General features: G+C 42.2%; 1 protein-coding gene across 1 annotated transcript in view; it reads right to left on the bottom strand.

Annotated features, from left to right (window-relative positions):
- The window catches only part of gipc3 (GIPC PDZ domain containing family, member 3), a gene marked incomplete at its 5' end in the record, with an annotated part of 32,445 nt that extends 18,977 nt beyond the window's left edge, over positions 1-13,468 (bottom strand). Inside the window, 2 exons of the mRNA XM_079505335.1 lie at positions 895-1,080; positions 13,169-13,468. Of these exons, the coding sequence (XP_079361461.1) occupies positions 895-1,080; positions 13,169-13,468 (486 nt within the window). The remainder of the gene's footprint in view (positions 1-894; positions 1,081-13,168) is intronic.
- Between the last annotated feature and the right edge of the window lie 9,933 nt (positions 13,469-23,401).

The raw sequence follows: 23,401 nt of genomic DNA, 5'->3' as shown, positions 1-23,401 counted from the left end.
TTTTTTGCGCACAGACAGACAGACAGACTAACAAAGCCAGTTGTAGGAGTGGTTTACACCACTCAAAAATGTGTTTTAGCTTACATAAGTCAGCCTCCTGGTGGCGCTATGAAGAGCAGATGTGGAAAAATACCGGGCAAAGGTTTTTCCTTGGCCTCTAGGAAGTCTGCATACAACGTTTTACACAGATCGGTGCAGTTATAGGTAAAAACACGAATCGGGCAGATATCGCGCCATCATGTGGCTGATTTGAAAAATTCCAAGTTGCATTTTTTCCTCTGCCTAGTGGGAAGGTGCGTGCAAAATGTCATGGAAATCACACAATGTGTTCATGATTTGCAGCACTCCTGCGGATTTTGGAAGCCAATCTTATAGCCAATCAGGATGGAGTATGAAACATCTGAAAGATCTGTTTCGTTTAATGGCTATAGAGACAGACTGTGTACCAATTTGTGTGATGTTTGGACAAAATCTGTAGGTGTACTGTCTCAAAAAAATTGTTTTCCAAAAATCGGCCTCCTGGTGGCGCTATAACAGGGCCATGTGAAAAAGTGGTGCAGAGGTTCAGCTCTGGCATCCAGGGAGTGTGTGTAAAGAGTTTGGCTGCGAGCAAGCCAACGGTGCCAGAGATTAGCTGTCCACAGACGGACACACACACACACACACACAGACGGACAGACGGACGGACACGCGGTGGCGGACGGACGGATGGAGTGCAAAACATACTCTCCCCATGCCTTCGGCCTGGTGGAGACAATTAGTATCATCGGTTACGGAAGTAGGAAAGTGGCCCAGAAGTAGGGAGAGTTATTCTGTGTATATAGCCCATATATATGATAGGATAGTGATGTCTCCTCATGTCAAAAGCATGTTATTGTGTGACTAATGGTTCACCTTAATGAAGGCGTATCCGGCCCCGTTGTCCGTGATGGTGAGGCCCAGGGCGTCCTCCGTCTTGGTGACCTCCACCTCCTTGGTCTCTCCTCTGACGTGGGCGAAGATGAAGTCCTCCAGGCCGATCTGTCCTCCCAGCAGCTTCTGCATGTCCACCTTGTGGGAGTTCAAGGTGCAGAACAGGATCTGATGGAGAGACACGAGGAAACAAGTTAGTTGTTTTTCTCTTTCTTTCTTTCTTTCTTTCTTTCTTTCTTTCTTTCTTTCTTTCTTTCTTTCTTTCTTCTCTCTCTCTCTCTCTCTCTCTCTCTCTCTCTCTCTCTCTCTCTCTCTCTCTCTCTCTCTCTCTCTCTCTCTCTCTCTCTCTCTCTCTCTCTCTCTTTCTTTCTTTCTCAGTCGCACTGTGTAACGTTCATCTTGTCTGTTTTATTTCGAAAGAAATGCTGCAAGGCTCTTGAAGTCATCAGAAATGTGTTAACACTGAAAAACATAAATGAGCACATTTCCATGTGCCTACAACATGTTCTGTGTTGCCACTGCTGTTGTATCCTACTGACTCACTAGCCCATACATGGGCAACTGGCGGCCCGGGGGCCACATGCGGCCCCCACCATCACTTAATGTTAATATCAGAATAATATAATTAGGTGAATTATTGATTTCAGAAATGATTGATTTCAGCTAATTACTAGGATTAGAATGTTGTTGTCTTTTTTATGTCCAATGTATTTGTATTTGGTTCATAAAGTTAACATAAGTATAACTAAATGCATTTGAAATTAAATAAAAAGGTTACTTTTCAGGATTCCAATTCAAAAACAGCAAAAGAATATTCAGGATTTCAATTCAAATATAGCAAAATTAGCTGATCTATAAGCTAAAATAGCTTGTAGATCGGCTATTTTTGCCCTCTGGAGTGAGTGTGGAAATATAGTGGTTCTCTCCATCGTCAAAGTTGCCCACCCCTGCACTAGCCAGTGAGGAGCCCCAACCAGGACCAGGGGTTCTCAAAGTTTTTGGCTGGGGACCCCCGGAAATGCTCTGGCCGTGTCTCGCGACCCCCTCCCCACCCCCAATACAAATTGACCGCTACAATAACCTTAATAATAGCGAAAATCATAAATAATCATATCAATTATGATTAATTATGATCAATCATAAATAAATACTGAAACCAGATATAATCATTAAGGAAAGTTTGTGCATGCACTATGTGTACTATGTAAACTTAATTTCCATTTTCCAGCCATTCAGTTGCAAAAAAGGACCCCCCCAAAATAATTTGGCGACCCCCCCCTGGGGGGTCGCGACCCACGGGTTGAGAACCCCTGCCGTAGAGCATGGGTTCCCAAAGTGGGGTCCGGGGACCCCTAGGGGTCCTTGAGGGAGTTCCAGGGTGTCCCCAGCTAAATGATAGCTTGTAAGTATAACCAAATTGACCCTTATGGGTCTGTAACTCAGAGAGTGTATACAAATGGAACCCAATGGCATTTGGTTCCATTTGTACACTCTCAGAGTTAAATTAACATTGATTTTATATGCATGTAAATTGGGGTCCCGGCTTCCCTCCCCCGAACACAGGCTAATTGTGTTCGTTTGTAGACGCTCGTCCAATCCGGATGTACCACGGTGGATTCAAACCCACAACCTCCGCGGTAGTGGACAGTGTCACCCGAGCGCCTGTCCCCCGACTGGAATATAAAATAATGTTTAAATAGTGTTTTTAAAGACATTAAAAAAAACACATGTATGCGGAACAGTTATTGTTTAAGATTTAACAGCGAACGATTATATCAAAAGTAGCGTGTTTAATTGAAAAAGTTACACAGTCTGACTTGGAGAGGTTGTATCGTATGTAAGGTTTTATTTATTAACCCTAGTAGGGCGGAACAGAGTAAGCATAATGAGAGCTGATCATATGTCTAAGTTCTATAATGCAACACACTGTGTGAGCCAGCAGCAGCAGGCATACATTTAAAGCACATTCATCATAGGTCTCAACAGTTGTGCTGTACATAATCTCACCAGCAGAGGGCAGTTGGTAGTCAAGGGGACTATAATAGTCTGCCTGTATGTAGGCCATGGTTTGTAATTCAGATGAGTTCTGGGTGGTCTGGTCATAAAGCTTCATATTCAAATATTTTAAACCATGTGAGTGCAGCCGTAGAAGTATTTTGAGCACACAAGCATCATGCATGACGACAAATAAGAGAAAGAAGTTGGAAAATCCTGATTTGGTTAACTGATTGATTGATTGATTGATTGATTGATTGAAATATGTATTAACAGTTTGCAGAAATACAGTACATTTCAAGCACAACTCAATACAAAGACTGTTAACTTTGAGGGGAGGACACCATAAAGCATTACACTTGTTTACAAGAGGGTCCACCGTTTTCAATTCATCATAACATTTAGAGACGTACAAATATACACTTCTATATAGCCAAAAACAGGAAGTCATCAACTGAGTTTTAACTTTTTACGTTTTACATTCATTTTTTTGACATATTTATTTATTTCATTTTTTTTGCAAAGATGTCCACAGACGTCTTGGGCACTACATACGTTTCCCAGGACGTCTGTGGACGTCTTGGGCACAAAATGTGTTTTAAAATATCAATTGAGCCAATACTGATACCGATATATGTTTATTTTGTTTTTGATGTTTTTATTTCCCATTTTGTGCCAGGGAAACAAATACATCTTCAATACAATAAATGTATGTTCAGAATCTACAGCTTGGTAGTCTACAGATAACCAACACACCAACATAGCCAAGGCAAAATGCATGCTTATCAACGACAGATAAATATCAGCTATCGATTCATGTCAGTTTTATTTGGCGATACCGATATTGACCGATAACTGCATATATCGGCCGATACCGGTATGTGGCCGACACATCGGTGCATCCCTAGTAATGAACAATATTAATGTAATGTAAATACACCGGATTTAGCAAAGACATCCACTGTCCCTGAAGGGAAAAAAGCAACCATAGATTACACCAGGAAAACAAGGCATAAATACAAGGTCAGAGGCATGAGGAGTAATATATATATATATATATATTTAAGGCTAAGACTACTTAACTAATATTTACTTGGCTCAAGTTATTGCACTAAATAAATTGCAGCGTTATAGAGGGCTATAGGCCTAACTGTATACTAAAGTATGTTGTAATAGTGCAGTATACTTTCAAGTGATACAGTCCACAAAATCTTAAAAACAACAACAACTGGCACCTGAATCTGAGGTTTTTTTTTAATCTAGCCTACTACTATCTCTTCTTCACACAATGCAGTAGTAGTCTACTTGTTGGGTACACAGACAGACGCTGTAGTGTCTTGTGTTGTGCTGTCTGTCTGATTGGAGTTCAGGGTCATCCGACACACTGACTACATGAACGCTATAGGTAATGGAACACCGCTGTAGCAGAGCTGCAGTGGAGGCATGCAGCCCAAACAGGCCTGAGGACAGGCAGTAAGTAGTCTGCTACAACACATCAACGAAACAATGACGTGCGTCTGAGCCCGCCTGAGGCATGTATACACTCAGTGACCTTTTTACTCCAAAAAACAGTGGCGTAAACAAAGTAACTAAGTGCATTTACGTAAGTACTGTACTGAAGTACAACTTTGAGGTATTTGTACTTTACTTCAACTAGACCGGTGCCCGGCAGCACCAATGTCGGTAACAATGGAAGTTGGAGATCCATGCAGCGGTGGCCGAACGGATTGCGGAGCGGTCTTGATACCGGAAGGTCGCCAGTTCGAATCAGCGGTCCGACACGTTAAAATTACCACCGCTGAAGTGCCCTTGAACAAGGCATTGAACCACTACGATGAAATGTTCTATGAGCAGGGCCTGGCTGGAAACAAGTTCTTGAGCTTAGCCCAGATACCCTGGGTAAATATAGTAATCATTTAATTTCATGCCCCACCCGGCAATGTAACACCCGTTGTACCCGTGTCAGAGTACCCGTTCCACCCATCTGTCTGTGTCCTGCTAATGCCCATATATGGTGATTCCTGTTTCTGTCTCTCTGTGTCCCTTTATTCCTATATATGGAGTTCTGTGTCAGGCATGCCCAAATATGAAGTGTGTTGTCTAATCTCAATGTGACGTCATGGAATGTACAGGTGAGGTGTACTGGCAGAGCCTGACCAGAGAGAGCCTTTTGTGGTGGTTTTGGTGTGTTTCCGACCGTTCGACGATGCAAGTTGGAAATGCATGACAGTTATGTATGTGTCTCTTTTATGTGCATATATGGAGTTCTTTGTCAGGCATGCCCAAATATGGAGTCTTTGCAGATGTCAGAACATATTTGTGAACAGGCCAGCTGAGCTCCATATATAGAGCCTGGGCAGGGGCCCTGTCCTGCAGAGCCGGGGCATTTTGTGGCGGTTCTGGACAACCGTGTGTCCCTGTGGGAATGTGGAACGCGTGTGTCGGTGGGGCGAAAGATTCCCGAGTTACGTGGATTACAACCGTACACACGTACAGACACTTGCAGGTGCATTTATAGATATAGATATTTCCGTTTTCCAATACTTTTGCTTCACTACTCCACTACATCTCAGATCCAAATATTGCACTTTTACTCCACTACATTTATTTGGAAACTATAGTTACTATAGTTACTTTGTAGATTTTGATTGTTATTACAACACATACATTAACAACTTCAGCCCTATATACATGCGACACATTGTGAGCTTGTAGATCTGCTTTTTTCAAAAGATTATTATAGATTTGAAATCTTGAAATGGAACATTCTGCTATGAGTCTTACTTTTGGTAAGAATGATTAAAAGTATCAGATCTACAAGCTCGAAATGTGGCGTGAAGCGGCGCGTTTTGAGTTTGTAGATTTGGCTATTTTGGAATTGGAATCCTGAAAATGAACAGTGTTGCCATATGAGGTTTCCACCCAACATGGTCTCTCTTGACATTCCCTCAGCCTCTAATATTGTTTTGTGTTCTCTGCCTGGTTTTCATCTTCCCTTGTAGAGACTACATGTCTTTGTAAAGACCTTTATTGAGCAGCATTGTACATGGAGAACAGGGTATGAATACTGTATGATGTGTTATTCTACTGTTTACTTAATGGGTACTGTTCCTGCAGAAATTGTGTGGTTTGATCTCTTCCTGAAAGAAATGTCAAAAGAAATCCCAAAAGAGACATTTTGAAGTCTGAAGGAAGTTCCTAGGTGAAAATAGGCTTTAGAAGAGCTACAGTGTGATTCTCAAAATAATTGGAGAGAGAGAGAGAGAGAGAGGTGATGGTGACAAACTTTAAAGTCACATCACGTTTGCACTTACAGGAATACAGGTGTAGGGAAATGCATTTTTGTGCAAGCTCCTTCGTTTTTGTTGTTTTCAGGAAGAAAAAATCAGGGTTACACACAAATCCAGGTTATCTACACATGTACACACAGCATAATCCAGCTGAACAGTATGGACATGAGGTTAGTATAATGTGCAGAAGGTTAGGCACAAAGGTGGTAGCACTTCAGTATATCTACGACCTAACGAGGCTCTCTGAAGTGATCAAGCCCACTATTACTATATTGCCTCTGTTCAGGTGGAAACTTAGCAAAAGCAACAGATCTACAAGCTCGAAACGCTCGTTTAGAGCTTGCAGATCTGCTACTTTTGATGCTTTTGTGTGACGCTGTGGGCTAGTCTGATTAACACATTTCCCGTGATAAACGTATATATACGTTTCACAAACCTTTTCACTTGTCCGCCAATGTCGTAAATATACGTTTTATGGCGTGCATTTACAGAAGGCCTCTTGGATACAAGCCCCCAGTAAGGCTATCCAACGTTGAAGATGCCACTACCTACTGGCGAAATGTGGAATTGCAGTACTTTAATGGAAGTGGACGGACGTTCATGACGTCACGTGCGTACGGCTAAACTTCCGCTCGTTCGAGCCATTGAGTTATAATTATACTTCCGGCAGTCTTCCGTGTGCTTCAAAACGCCACTGAGAAACTTCCACTGGAATGAATAGCGGAGGAAGAACATGCCGGCATGCCAACATGTTTTAAGTAGGGCGTTCTTGTACGAAGAAAACCAAACACAAAACGTTAGAATATGGTTTCTGCCCGACAGCAACAATAGAAAGGTGCAATTCTGGGAAATGATGGTTGCACTGACACGAGTCGCGAGGAATCCCCAGGGACAAATTAGCCATTGGGCCAGTGGGGCCGTGGCCCAGGGGCCCTTGGCTCTCAGGGGCCCTTCAGAGAAACTGGACTGCGCGGTAATATATTTGACGGCCCTGAAAAGGGCTCCTGGGGCCCTTCATTGGGCCATTGATTTAGTTAAATGTAGGTCAAAAAGATGATAAAAACACGGAAAATCACGAAAATGTTGCGCGCACGCGTGCTATGGGGGCCCTGCAAAACGTACCGGCCCAGGGGCCCTCGTGGGGGTTAATCCGTCCCAATCCCCACCAGATTCGAATGCTTTCAATGCACTGAATGAGACATTATGCCGTTTAATCAGACCATTGAATGGTCTCAGTAGTCGTCTACTGACCTACCAAGATCTCAGTAGCTGCATTCTGTACGTTGATGATGGCTACTGTTTTGACAGCGAGCGTTGTCCGACTACTAACCCTAAAGCTGCGTTCAGGTTAGGGATGGGATGTACCGATGAGAAAATTTGGCCAATATCGATATACGATATAATTAATTATGGCCGATAACAGATATAACCGATGTCGATATGACCTCAATCTGTATTAAAATCTGTATCTGTATTGGCCATTCTGAAAAAAGGCTGAATTTGAAAAAAAGCAATGCCTCTTTATTCCAAAACTAGGGATATTCCAAATATTGACTCTTTTGAAAGCTTCCCCAGAAAACACTGATATAATTTGGAGCCTTCATCATCACAAAGGGCTTTTTCAGGCTTTTTTAACTTTTATGTTATACAATTTACAATTTACAATTTAGGCATTTAGCAGACGCTCTTAATCCAGAGCAACTTACATTAAGCAAGAACAAAAAAGCATGGGAATACATCACATTTATCATGAAACATGCGTAAGCTAAGAACGTAACAGTGGACGTAACAGTTATATATTGTGATGTCATGTGGAGCATGACAACAGTGTGTTGAAAAGCTTCACTTTTCTGTTGTGCAAAAGTTAACAAAAAGCAGGTTCACTTTGCCTGCAAAACAATTCTCGGACAGAGAACAATAGTGTGTTGCCTATAGCAACACGACTAATAAAATGTTATTAGGTTCTCGTTTGACAATGAACCTGTGTGCTAAGATAACGCTCTCAAGGACAGCTCAAATTGAAAGTGGATTCATATCTGTTGTGTTCATCTTGTTGGTCCTTGACACCTCCTCCTACCTGAATACAACTTTGATTCAAGGACCAGAGCTTTGTGCAGAATCCGACATGTGTTTACAACAGCTCCCACCGCACAGGTGATAAGCGTCATTCCGATAACGCCAACGTCAATGCTATGTCTTCACTACAGTCTGTCAGTGTTGTAAGAGGTTTATGATCACCGTAGCAGTAAAGCAATTTGTAAACATGCTTAGAAACATATACATTAAGATGCAAATCTTCTTCATAGCTTCCCCCTTTGCCCTCGGATACAAAGATATTGGATTAAGATATTTGAGACACTCTCTGATATTTTGAGTATTCATATTGACCCCGATCCTGTACTAATTATTCTGGGTTTGTCAGACTCCATGCCTAGGTTGACGAGAGCACAGAAACAACTCTTCTCATATGGTCTGATTACAGCAAAAAAAACTAATTTTGACGCACTGGAAAAAGGAGGAGGCTCCTGCATTTAAGCATTGGCTAAATTAAATGACTAGTACGCTTCATCTTGAGAGAATAAGGTATTTCCTGAGAAACAGGGAGAGACAATTTGATTTGGCTGCCCCATGTCCATTACTTGAGTAGAAACAATGAATAGACAGGATACCACTGATATGGTTGACTGTATGACATTTTCTTTCAGATGTTTTCCATTTTTCAAATTACTATTTTATTCTATAGTATGCGGTGTCACTGAGCAGTATGGGTGGGAGGGTTGAGGGTTTTCTTTCTCTTTTTTGTCTTTGTATTTTTTTTTATTTATTTTTTCTATCAAAGAAAAATGTAATTCATATCACAATGTTTAATCTACAACAATTTATAATCTGTTCTCAATAAAAAAACTATTTGACAAAAAAAAGAAACATATACATTATATTTAAAGATAATATACAATGCAGATGTTTAGTGTCAAACTCTAGTATTTCTTAACATTTGTTTCGTGCTTAACGCTGTGCTACTACAGCACAACACAAGCATTTCCCTATGGGGATCAGAAAAGACGTTCTTATCTTAAAAGTAAACATACTTGCCGGGGTGCCTGGTGGCTCAGACAGTTCAGTGCATAGCCATAGATCATACCTATTATGCTCCTAGAGAGCACAAGGAGGGCCATGCAGGTTTGTATCTGACCCCCATCTTAGCATCATGTCTCCTTGAGCCTTACTTTTCCTACACTATCCTGTCTGAATTTAAGCATACTGACAAATGAACATTGTGGCTCTTAAAGGAGCATTCAGTGATTTGGGTGATTTGGAAAACCACCCAGTCCGCCCCGGTAACAAAATGTGCACATGCACGCTCTACAGTGGGGGGAAGTGCAACAGGCCAACAGCATGTGCACCAAGGCCCGCCCCCACTCGATCATGATTGGAGGAAGGTTTTGCCACCCGCCACCAAAACTGAAACTAGGGTTTTTTGACCCCAGGGGCTCACTGGGGACAGGGAGGAACTACTTATATGGTCAGCACACTCTATAGGGAGGATTATCCAGAAAAAAAGAAAAATTAAGTGATATTTGAATTAAGTCAAATCACTGAATATACCTTTAAGATGTCCTTCAATTTCAAAAATGGAGAAAATGACAAAGTGACACAGAGAGTGGACGTTTCGGTCCTCAAAACATCATCAACACGTTTTGGTTGTTTATGGACTTTCATGTCTCTCGCACCGGTATTCAGCCCTTTAGTTTAGACTTTAGAGTGTAAACTTCCCTACCTCTGAAATTAAGCATAAAAATGCCCAAAACAATGCATTTCCATTCAGTTCAGTTCTACTGAGCTCAATTAATTCAAGGTACACGTACTGTACATACTCCATTATTATTATTATTATTATTATTATTATTATTATTATTATTATTATTATTATTATTATTATTATTATTATTATTATTATTATTATTATTATTATTATTATTATTATATATTACATAACATAGGCCTACATTAACCACTTCATCCATCTGCTATTTTCAAAATATTTGTATACATTTGAAAACTTCATTAGTACTTTTACTTTTGGTACTTAAAGTACATTTTTATGCCAATACTTTTGTACTTTTACTAGTAGTAAATTTAGAATTTCTGACTTTTACTTATACTACAGCGTATTTCTACATGGCAGTATTGATACTTTTACTTAAGTAAAAAAAATGTCAATACTTTTTCCACCACAGTTCTTTCCATGACACGGCCATTTCAGTCCCCGCCATGGCCTATCTCTACCTCAGCTGTCCTTGTGGACTCTGGCTGTCCTGGCATTAGGAGCAGCTGTGTGTGTGTGTGTGTGTGTGTGTGTGTGTGTGTGTGTGTGTGTGTGTGTGTGTGTGTGTGTGTGTGTGTGTGTGTGTGTGTGTGTGTGTGTGTGTGTGTGTGTGTGTGAGGTTCATGCAGTACATTTCATCTCAAGGCCGTTGGCCTGGTGTTCCATGCAGCTGCCTGCCTGCTGTGACCTCACAGCGAGGAGGATGGGTCCCGCTGGAGACCTTCCACTACATTCTAGAACACAACTGCAGGTGTTCAGGTCAAGGTCACAGACAGGCTTCTTATTAGCTGGTGTGTGTGTGTGTGTGTGTGTGTGTGTGTGTGTGTGTGTGTGTGTGTGGATGGTGACAGGGTTTGGCTAACCTAGGTTTGTGAAACAGATTTTCCATGCATTTTCCATGCATGCATATCACAATGTCAATACCTTTAATCTGTATATTGTTATCTTCGGAAGAGGGAGATGTTTTCACCTCTGTTTGACTGTGTGCGTGCTACTGCGTGTGCATCCATCCCTCCGTCCGTCCGTGTGTGGTAAATAAAATGGTAAATGGTGCATTTATATAGCGCCTTTATCCAAGGCGCTTTACACAGATTGTGCATTACATTCACACACTGATGGCAGCGGAAACCATGCAAGGCACCAACTAGCACATCGGAAGCAATTAGGGGTTCAGTGTCTTGCTCAAGGACACTTCGACAGTAACTCTGGGGGAGCCCGGGTTTGAACTGGCAACCTTATGGTTACCATCCAGGCACTCTACCCCTGAGCCACCGCCGTCACCATGTGTATGCGTCTCTGTGTCCGTTTGTCTGCCTGTCTGTGTACACAGCTAATCTCGGAAACTGCTGCACCAGTCCGTATCAAACCTTTCGTGCGGTCCGCTGCCCTAGCGGTCCGTGCACCTTCATTGAAGCCTGACAGCGTGTCGCGGGTTCAAGTCCCGATCCTGACGACCTTTGCCGGGTGTCACTCCTCGTCTCTCTCTCTCCCCATTTCCTGTCTGTATACTACTATCGATAAAAGCAGAAAATGTCCCAAAGATATCTTAACCCCCCCGCCCAAAGAAAAACACACACACTGCTAGTATTTGTCAATGAATACACGCCACGCCACACAAAATTGGTCAATTCAGCCTCATTGTGGCTTTATACCAGTCCGAGCTACGTTTTGGCCGGTAACTCCGGCAATTATTGCAATTATTTTTCCCTGGATTCCTTGGATCATGAATGATGCAACTGCATCAGTGGCAGTGGCAGTGGCTCAGGGGTAGAGTGGCTGGATAGTAACCGCAAGGTTGCCAGTTCAAACCCAGGCTCCCCCAGAGCCTCGAAGTGTCCTTGAGCAAGACACTGAACCCCTAATTGCTGATTTCAGTAGTCAGTACTACTCAGTAGTCATGTGATGAACATGTATCATTCCGTTTTGTCATACCCCATTCTGATTGGCTACAATTGTCGTGTAAAAATAAAATAAAAACGCAATTGAATCACACATTGAGGGTCACCTTCATTAGATCCATAGGGAGGTGATGACTTATTTGTCTTTCTTTGTTTATTTAATCAAATTCAGTCATGTGACAATGAGCGTGAAGCAGGATTTTGATATGCCATAATGTTATTGTATTGTACTTATTTGAGGGTACTATTTCTTGCCATAAAAAAGCCATATATCATGAACGCAACATGCAATCAAACTCCAAATTGGAATAGCTTGTTGAGGGGCCTCTGTTAGAGCTCACGGACACTCTCTAGTCACGACTTCCTATGGGGGTGCCACAAATGCAAAAGGTTGCACCACCTGCTCACCAGTACCCGTTCCAGAGACCATATACACCTTACACCTACAAAGCACTAAACATTCTGGCTCCCCCTCCATACCTCTGCATGTCCCCTCCCCTTTTGATTTATATGCAGTTGTTAGTGGCTAAAGCAAGATTTGATATTAATCTAACTGTGAAAAAGGAATCATCCCCCATAGAGATAAAACAAAAAGAAGAAAAAACTGAGATCATGAGTTATAGCTAAATAACTCGTAAAATCGGTTTGGCAAGTTTCAAAGCCAACCCAGCCTCTGTGCTGATACAAATTACCTCTAACGTAAATGCTAATACTGGCTCAGGTGCTGGCTCAGGTGCTTGGAATCAGGCTTTGCGTCAAAGTGTCCTTGTCCTTGAGCAAGACTCCCGATGAGCATGCATGTTGGTGCAGTTGGTCTGGGAAAGTGTGTGTGAACGGGTGATGTAACGTACATTACAATTTGCTTTGCTAAAAAGTGCAATATAAATGCACCATTTAACGTCATCTCAAGGTCTGTTCGACTCTTTCAACATGACTCACCCATATCATATATGTGGTGATTACCGACAGAAGATCATTATCTGGTGATTTTGTTGCTATTATTCATCAGGATCAAGGCTCACACGGGTACAAAGTCTGGCAAACAGTAACAAGGCCAAACGATCTTTTACAGTGTATCATGGAAACTAGCCTCAATAGAAATCTAACACCCATTTCACAAAGGCCTCACTGACTAGTAACAGAAGGAAGAAAAGAGAATGTTAGCCCATTTCCATGAAAGAAATGATGATGTAACAAGTGACAATGATATAATAAGTGAATCGACCCAGAACTGTGACTCACTGTACCTCTGAGGCGGAGATGTTGAAAACCTCGGCTATCTTGGCATAGAGCTCCTTGACGTTAGTGAATCCGTGGATGCGACCCGTGGGGCTGCCGTGGGCCAGTTGGGTGTGGAAGACCAGCCGGGGCCTCGGGTATTCCGGGGGGCCGGGCGGAGGCGGCGAAGGAGGTGGCAGCGGTGGAGCCGAGGGCTCCGAGCTCCCGTGAGTCTGGCTGTGGTTGTTGGCGCTCTGTTCCTCCGGGGGCCCCGTGGTGGCGACTGCCGCCTTGGAGTCCTGCGGGCTCATAGCCTCTCCGTTCTGCATCGGAACTCCAGCTCTGATATGGTCCTGCTCTACTGGGAGCCGTTCTGGTGGTGTGCTGTGCTGCTCTGGCCTGGTCACCGATAGACGATTGTCCTTGTTCCCCCACACACACGCACACTCACCCAGCCAGCCAGCCAGCCAACCAGTCAGCCAAGCAGCCACCCAGAGCTCTGCAGCTTTGGCTGCTGAATTAGTGATGAGAGTCTCCAGGTAACAGCAGCCTGAGGAGGCCTTTCGGGGGCCTTGCCAGCTGGAAACCCAACACTCTGCAAGCCGAAGATCGTATGGGTGACACCTGATCAGCACCCCCGTGGAACACAAACACAATGCACCACATAGGTAAAGACTTCTTTACAAATATGACACAGCCTAACATCATTGATCCCCCTTGTAGCAGTCTGGTGTGAGTCAGCATCAGCGCTTCCTGTGACATTCTCTCCCTGAACGAGTGAGGGTTTGTGCTTGCTTCTGATATCAAACAAAACGGCTGCCGAAGCGTGCCACCTGGAGACAATGTGTTGTAAGGAAAGGCGATACCCTTGTGCAGGGAGCGAAGCCCCCGTCAGTCTCACTGAAAGAGATATAGTAGGCTGTTGCTGGGGTGGATCCCTGACGATGCGTTGACCTTTCTGACCCCGCAGACAGCCCGCCAATACGCAAGATGTCAGTTCAGTCTGATAAATGGATATTTAATGAATGGCTGTGCGCTGGTGTATGTCGTGCTTTCTGAGGACCAATTTCCTACCTGGTATTGTAATGAGGTAGTTGACATGAAATGGAAATGACTGGAACCACACGGTAAAGACATATGGCTAAACCCAGAGTAGTATAAAAGAGAGTAATGACACTCCCGTTGACTCTCATTGTAACAATGGAATGCGGAAGTGCTCATTCTATCTCAATGGAATAGTTCCAGCCATAGGAGCAATGTTTGGAACTGTAGCCCATAGGCACCCGCTTTGCGGCGAGATCAAAGCGTGTCACCACTCTCTTACTATATTACTCTGCACCCTGCCTAGAAAGGTGCAATCCTGGGAAATTGCACGTGTGGTTGCACAGACGCAAGTCACGAGGAATCCACTGGGAAATGAATTACGTCTTACCATTTCACTTTGCTGGCAAAAACAAATCTGACTGGGAACAATAGTGTGTTGCCTATAGCAACCACACTAATTCATGGTGCATGACTTAACTCACTCCGTGCCACGTGACGCCTCCTGACGCCTTTCTTTAATGTACCCCGTGTGCCACTGACGCCTAAGGACGCCTTTTTTAATATCAATTAATTTGGGTGCTCAGCTGTGTCCAGTTTCCCTGTGTAACACCCCGGTTTCGCTCCGGTTTTCATTTCTGGGAAAAAAAACGGAAGTGAAAAATCCGCTGGCTTATGCATGTTTCACTACTTGAGCCCTATTACATCAGCTATTTTTAAAACAAATCATGAAAGCAAGCCAAAATAAGCAACTACACTTCAGAAATAAGCCACTTATAAGTCACTTATAAAAAGCAGAACTGGCAACAGTGCAAACCAGCGCAGTCTTTGACTAGTCTTGTTGGTGTGGAGTGACCTATAGAACGTAAATATCTCGGAATCGCTTTATAGACAAAAATGCAAGCTTGGTTTGTGTCTGATGTATCCAAACGCTAGTATTTCACTGACCAAAAGTATGTTTTGCGTGTATTAAAAGACAATTCTGGGACATGTTAAATAGCGGATTTTACTTCCTGACTCAGCGGTTTCCGGCCAAAAGCCCTTTCAACAAGGGCTCCTCCCATTCACTTACTATACTTGGCACAAGCGCAGTACCTAAATGAGTTTATGACGGTATTTTGGAATGGTTAAATGAAATTATATTTAATTAATTATTAGACCTAGAATATTGTACAGTAGCTTATATAAAAACTTTCTGAAGACCCAAGATGTCACACTGATTAGAAATAAATAAATACAGGATACAGGTTGTATTGTTTGTTATGTTAAATGTGTATTTTGGGGTTAAAACAAAGTACTTCACTCAGTATCTTAAAATGATGTGATGGTCAACAAACCTGTATTTTGTTGAGTATGTGAAAGTTCACATACTTTTGGGCCCTAATGTTGTCATGGCAGTACAGAACAGTTACATGCAGACAAGAGTAAATAAATAATATTACTCGTGGACTCTTTACCACGAGTCCACGACAACGCCCACACAATCACACATGTGTCAGAGATTCTGAGGAAGGCCTAGATCTGTTTCCTGTGTTCTGCTGCTGTGTGTCAAAGTGCTGATGACTTGATTTACTGTGAAGACTTTTGATCATGCCAGTTCCCTGGTTTTGATTTATCATGAAGCAGAAACAAAAGTTGCACAATGAACTACAACTGTGGTTTTGCAAGAGAGATATACATGAGAGAAATTATGTTCTCTATATGAAAGCAATTGGGCAGGTGAAACGGGCACTGGTTGGCTTCTGTGTGTGCTTGTGCACACACAGAAGCGATCAATGCCCATTGCCCACTATCATTTGGAAACCGCCAGAGTTTATTTTAAGTGTGTGTGGTTGTCTCAGTCAGTCCTATTATAATTGTGTTGTGGGTGGCAGGGAGGGCAGTCAGTGTCTCATTTTGGATTTGTTCCTGTTCAACACCACCAATTTAAAGATACCGCACAGTTTTCTGTTTTGTTTTTCTTTTTTTGTGCACAATCCAAATGGTCACATTGGTGTTTTTCCAGCAGGGTGAACTGTTTTAGATAGGTGATTCAAACCATCTCCATTTAAAACCATGTGACTCATGATAACATGGGAGAGATTAGTTTGCAAAGATCGGAGGACGAGGACAGCTAGAGCTAGGACACAAAACACCATCTATCTCCTGCACACATGGAAATTCCCCAAGAATTCCAGCCAATCTTTGTCACAACAGCAGGGTACTTTGATTATGAATGGACATTTCTGTGATAACTATGTGACTATATGCGTCAATGAGGCTTTTTATTGCATATCTGTCCTCTGAGTTACATGTTTTCACGTTGATAAAGAGAGTACAACAGTACATTTAAACTGAGAGCCATCATTTGAAAATGTTCACTTACTCTATATTCCAATATGTTTGGTAGTAGCACACACTGTTGAGTCATGAAGCGTAAGTAATTATAGGTTTATTTTTTTTCTTGTGAAAATGTATTTATTTATTTTAACTCATCCATAAAGTCAATTATTTTTAGCTTGTGTTTTGGGATGTATGTCCGTCCGCATACTAGCACATGTTGAGTATTGTTGCTGTAGGGCAGAAACCTCTTATCTCCTTGTGTTTTTTTTTGTGAATGAATGCCCATCATACAAGAGTGGTGCACAAAAGTAGTGAAGAAAGCAGATATACATGAACGCACCACAAGGCATCACGTGAGAATGTAGATTGGCTATTTAGTGTTTACACTATTTTAAAAATGTTAATTTATTTCTTTATTAAATAATAATAACGGTTTTGGACACAAGTTTTCCACCCGACAGTATGTTCTGAAGCCCAAGAATATCATGCCATATTTAATGTAGCCTGTCCATGAAGTGCGCCATAAGCAATCTTAAACACCTGGGCAGCAGTGACTCGTTAAAAATGCAACTCATTGTGCGTCACAGCTTTATTTTTTATGGTGTTCCATGCAGCACAGGAGGAAAATAGCACAGCTGAGAAGTTGTACTCTCTGAAGGTCAGTTACATGGTGATTATAGGCCATTTACTACAGCAGCTGATAAGCAGTAATCAAAGCTGAGGCCATCTCACTCTATCTGTCTTCCTATAAAGAGTGACCCTTACGATAACCTTCACCTTCTTTATACAGTGTGTATTGACACAAGTGAGTCACAACAAGGAAACTAGAGTCATGTTTCCTTAAAGCATATATCAACCAGGGCAGTGAATGGCCTATCGTAGCACATTTCTAAACGTATGAGTATTATTCTATTGCTTTTGGTACCCCTATACTTTTTATTCTGTTATGAATGTCTACAAATATCTTGCTAATAGATATATTGGCAGAGAGATATAGATATGGGATATCTATTAAATGAAGTAATTATTTGTATTTATTTCTTTTCAGGCAGTGTTGATGTGTGAAACTATATACTATAACTATATAACTATATATATATGCATTGTCCTTGAAGGCTTGTGTCATGACATGCATGCAAAATGTGATGGACAGTAATTGGCCATTGAAAGGATAATGATCCATAAACCCTTTTTCATGCTTGACAAAATGTCAACATAAACATTCTATGGGTCCAAGTAGTTTTTCTGTTGCACACAGTGTGAATATCAGAAGCTGGGATGGGAAATAAACTTGGACCCAAGTTGTTCCCTAGAAATGCAATTCCACTGACATGGTCTATACTCTATTGAAAGTGATTGATTAAAAGATACAAAATAAAACTATCAGCAACTCTTGGACAAAGTTTAAATGCCAAAACAATGGCCAAAACCCCGACATAAGCTACTCGCGTAGTCACGTTTGATACTCAATTGCATTTCAAACTAAACTGACCTGACCTTTGAACGTTTAGGGTAAGCCTACTTATTCTTACTGAAGACTGCTGTGCAGTGTGAACAGGCCCGCTGCAGTGGAAATGTACAGTCTATATATTCTTTCAATGGCTCTATTATTTTCAGCGTATCTGAGAGAAGTTTGTGTGTACACACAACACACTCACGTTTACTGTTAATCCAGCTCAATAACAACTCGTGTTTTTGTTTGTCTTCTCAGTAAAGTAACCTACATTTCATCGAACGAGGCTTAAATGACAAGAATGTGTTGTGCTCTAAATTGCACATTCATGGATGCGTGTAGAATGATATAGCCTCTTTTACCATGTAAACAACTCCAGTCTCTATACGGCGAAGACTCTGTTCTCCACAATCTGATCATGTGCACCCTGTGTCACACTGGCCCCTTTTCCACCGGTTGGTTCCCAATGGGAACCGGTTCAGTTCTTTTGGGTTTTTAGTCCATGAGGTCCAAAATTGGAACATTAAATTATGAATTGAGTGGGCAAAACCATACCTATTAAAACAAAAATTAGATTGTTATCACCATGAAACTTCCCCAATTGAGTACTTACACGAAGACAATGATTTATTGTATTACACATTTTACATTTTTAAATATGCGAATGAGGCATTATGTAGAGAAATATGTAAAATAATCGAAAATATGAAAAGGCTACTACTGTGGAAGGGTTATCATGTATTAATTTACTTGTATTGATCCTATAAACAATTTAATATAGGTCTAGTTTGCCCACCAATTTTGGAACTCTGGCTCATGGACTAAAAACCAAAAAGAACTGAACCGGTTCCCATTGGGAACCAACCGGTGGAAAGGGGGTCACAGTGTCACATACAGTAACATTTTCACACTATTGCACTTACGAGAAGACGACTTCCTCGTATGTGCAAACCTGGCAATTCCCCATGCACATCATATTTGCCTGATGAAGACCTAGTGTCGAAATGTTGCAATTCTTTGCCTTTAATAAAAGTAAGTCTGATGGAGCTTGATGCGTCATGGTTGTTCGGGAGTTATCAGAGAGTCCAATAAACGGGCTGTATACATAAGTCATGGAATCATATATTTAATGATTTCCCGGGATACTTATCCCAAAATGAATCATGTGAATCATGTGAATCATGCATATGAACAGCAAAGGCATAGATTATAGCAAATACGACCCGTTACATCACAAATCAGATTTGCTCATATCAGTCCGTTGATCGGGGCGCCCCTGGAAGCAGGACAGAAGGCTTGTCTATCCTGGAGAATTCTGACGTGTCTCTACTTTTTCAGACACTATATAGAAATCTTTCTGTCGCTCTGTGACCTTGCTTGAGCACAGCTAGGGTGCACACTCTTATAATTAATGGTTACTGCTTAAAGGTCTACTTTATCCCAACAAGCTCTAGAAACTAGTGTGCGGATTTTTTTTCCTTTTCCTTGATAATTCCCAATGCACACCTTATTTTCACAACATACCACACAAGTGTATAGAGCAGTCGGCAGTGGGCTGAGGTTGAAGACGAAACAATTTATAATCTATAATAATTAGAAAAATATGCTTAGCAATATGTAGATACATTTATTGAAGATTATAATTGCAAAATTCTGATTCTGATTGTAACACATCATACGTACATGCGTCGGTGACTCAGTGATAGTGACAGATTGTACAGTCATCCCTCCCTCCGTCTACATATAACACCACATACACACTAACTGTTTCTTACCACAGGCGCTCAGTTTGCTGAACAGCTGATGCACCTGATGATGCAGTCACAGTGTGTGCACCACACACATCGTTGTTAATATAGGATGTGATGTTATCCTGTCCTGTTTATAGTGTACGTAATGCATGTGCGAGTGCACTCTGTACACAGTCTACGACCTATAGGTCTAATAGTGGGAGGGTTTTGGATTGTGTGTGTTGTTTGTGTTATCCACTTAAAACCCTGGCAACTCAATTATGGGCATTATAGGCGGAACATTTAATAGAATATGAAGAATTTGAACAATGATGTCAATTTAGGCCAGACTGAGATGGTTTGGGCATGTACAGAGGAGGGATAGATATCGGTAGAAGGATGCTGAGGTTGGAACTGCCAGGCGGGAGGTCTAGAGGAAGACCAAAGAGGAGATTTATGGATGTATCGTGAAAGAGGACATGGGGTTTGTTGGTGTGACAAAGAGGAGGCAGAGGACTTGGTGAGATGGAGGTAGATGATTGTCGCTGTGGAAAGAAAGAAATGTACATTTTTCAAAAATGGATTACAGAAATAGCAGAAGGGTAGATCTACAAGCTCCACAACGCGTGCACGATACTTGTAGATTGGATATTGTTTTTTAAACAATTACATTTTTGTGTAATTGTTAAGTGGCTCAGTGCATAAGTGGTTAAAGGCAGAGAGAGAGAGCCAGCGCACAAGTGCGTCATTGTCTTCTAATACACACGACAATACGGTTGAACTGAGCTGAACTGAATTAACAGATGAATAGACGATAGAGACCGTCGGATACGATACATAGATAGGCTACATCCCCTGTCCCCATCCCCCCCCTGGTGTGGAAATCAATGAAGAATGACAAATCGATGTGGGAAAGCCTGTTACTCGCCCACGTTATTTACAAGCCGCCCTCGCTCCCTGCATCACCAGCTTCCACCCGCTCCTTATTAAGCCTGCCTCTATCTGCTGCGCACTGAAAAATGAAAAACTGTCTCTTCAGAGTGATGCCATGCCATAAAGGGATGTGGGTTCTATGAGGAACCTTTAACCACTTAAGCCATACACACTACACTAGTATACTTTATTGCATGGTATCCTGCTGGGGTCTACTTGGTCCGCTTCTTGTTTCCCTCTACACCAAATCTCTTCGTCGAAAAGAGCAACGCGCTGTCGTGGAGCTTGCTCTTTTCTGCGAATGTTCACCTATTAAGACATAGTACTCAAAATTGGGTTGAGTTTAAGTGCCTAAAGGTGCCCCAAAGAACCATGTATATTTTTTGACAACAAAAAGGTTCTCTATCTAGATTAGAACCATATGAGGAACAACGGAGAAGTGCATTCACTAAATAAAATGGTTCTTTAGTAGGTAATGGGGAATATTCGCGGGGGGGAACATTGGGCCCAAAGAGACGATCGACAAGCTCATAAGTCACAACAGTGTTTATGTTTATGTTTATTTATTTGATATGGACATAACAATCACATTGCTCATTGCACAGTTGTACAAATAGTAGTAAAAAAATACAGGGACACTATAGTTTAAAAAAAAACACCCAATCAAATACAAAAATTATACATTCTAATAATATTTACAGCACAATTACAATATCAATTACATAATCTCTAATACAAAAGTAAACATACTCACTCTAATAACCAGTCAGAAGCTATACATGTGAACACAGTTGATTTGATTTCAACCATAGTTTGAGTCCTCTGTAGAACACGTTACCATCCGACTCTAGTTTTAAAACCGTAGGCAAAGAGTTCCATAAGTTTGCTCCCTTTACTGAGAAGGCAGACTGTCCGAATGATTGTTACACCTGGGAACAATACAGTTACCACTTGTTGAGGCTCGTGTGGTTGCTCTACCAGAGCTCTGAAGTCTATCAACCAGTGAGATTTGGTGTAGAATGTAGACTAGAATGTAGATCATTATGTCTTACCTCAGGTAAGACGTCATGCCCAAACCATCTCAGTCTGGCCTAAATTGACATATTTGTTCAAATTCTTCATATTCTATCATCCGGCTTCAGAACATCCCACTCCACTGACACATGCATCCTCTATTTGAGTGACCACACCCCCCCCCCCCCCCCCCACACACCCCCCCTTTACTGTTCCTACTATATGTAAATGAGAATTCGAGATGACATCAGCTTGTGACTGCAACTTGTTCCTGTTTCGCAGATGACTCAGCACTGCTGGTCTCGGACAGGAGCAAACTGCAGGTTGAAAAGGTCCTCAGCTCTGAACTCGGTAGAACCTGCACCTGGCTCGCTGATAATAAACTATCTTTACATCCGGAAAAAACTGAATCCATTCTTTTTCGATCAAATAGTAATCTCAGCAAGGCAGATGGCTTCTTGGTTAGAGTGGGTGACAATATTATTACACGAAAATATGAAATTACCTACCTAGGTTCCATCCTGGAGGCAAATCTTTCCGGTGATAAAATGGCCACCAACGTAATCAAAAAAGTCAACCAAAGAACAAGACATCCTCACTGGTCAACAAAAACACTTTGAAGACCCTAACAGGACTATGCATGCACCTCTTGGTACCACAGCACCTCAAAGGCCCTTAAAACAAGGATCCAGACTTCCCAAAACCAACTGGTCAGTGGTCAGGCTACTACTGGGCCTCACCCCCCGAACCCCTGCCCACTTTGACAGGCTGGAATGGCTTAGGGTTGACGACCCTTGCAATGGGTCTGGTCCACAAGATTCGATATACCACCAAGATACCCTTGTACCCTAAATACTTCCTTAATGTCAATGAAGTCCACACCCACAACACCAGAGGGAGTTCAACAAACCATGTGCAACCCAGATTCGGCACAAACAAGGAACTACATTAATTTCGCTCCTATGCCACAAAAATCTGAAACGCCCTACCAACGGTCATTAAGACATGTGAATCCCTTGACTTCTTCAAAACCGCTCTCAAAGGGCATCTACGGACGGCTGCAAATCGAAACTGGCCCCCGTAAAATCTGAATCCCCCACCCACCCTTTTTTCCCCTCACTGTATGTTTCCCCCCCCCCCCCCCCCCTTTTTACCTCCTTTATGATGATATCCTGTTTTCGGCTATATAGAAAACGGTGGACCCTCTTGTAAACAAGTGTAATGCTTTATGGTGTCGTCCAACGGTGCCGTTAACAGTTTTTGTATTGAGTTGTGCTTGAAATGTACTGTAATTCTGCAAACTTTTAATAAATACTTCATTCAATCAATCAATCACTCAATCACACAAAAACGAATTTCACCCACTGCTTCTGTAAACCTGTGATGTGACAATAAAGTTGATTCTGACGATTAGAGACTGCGGTCCAAGTCCAGTTTTAGGTCTATTATTTACAAAGAATGGAGGGTTCAAGTGGTTAACAACCACTGTGTGTACCTACAGTATGGCTCTGGTCTTTGTTGGGCGGTGACAGTGGCCTGGGTCGGGTGCTGATTGAGTGAGAGGCTGGCGAGAGGGTCTGCAGGCATGGCGAGGCGGATAGATTGCGTGAGGGTGGAGGAGGAGGTGGTGGTGGCGTGTTTGCATCATGTGGTGACACACTACTTCCTCTGTTCTCTGTCCTCGCTGCGGCGAGGAGGCGCCCCGCACGCAGTCATGAGCTCCTCTGCTGCCAAGAAAGGAGACCACACTCTCTCTCTCTCTCTCTATC

The sequence above is a fragment of the Electrona antarctica genome (assembly GCF_951216825.1).
Source record: "Electrona antarctica genome assembly, chromosome: 7".
In the NCBI taxonomy this organism is placed as follows: Eukaryota; Metazoa; Chordata; class Actinopteri; order Myctophiformes; family Myctophidae; genus Electrona; species Electrona antarctica.
Note: the sequence above shows the minus strand (reverse complement) of the source record. Positions and strands in the feature narration are given on the sequence as shown.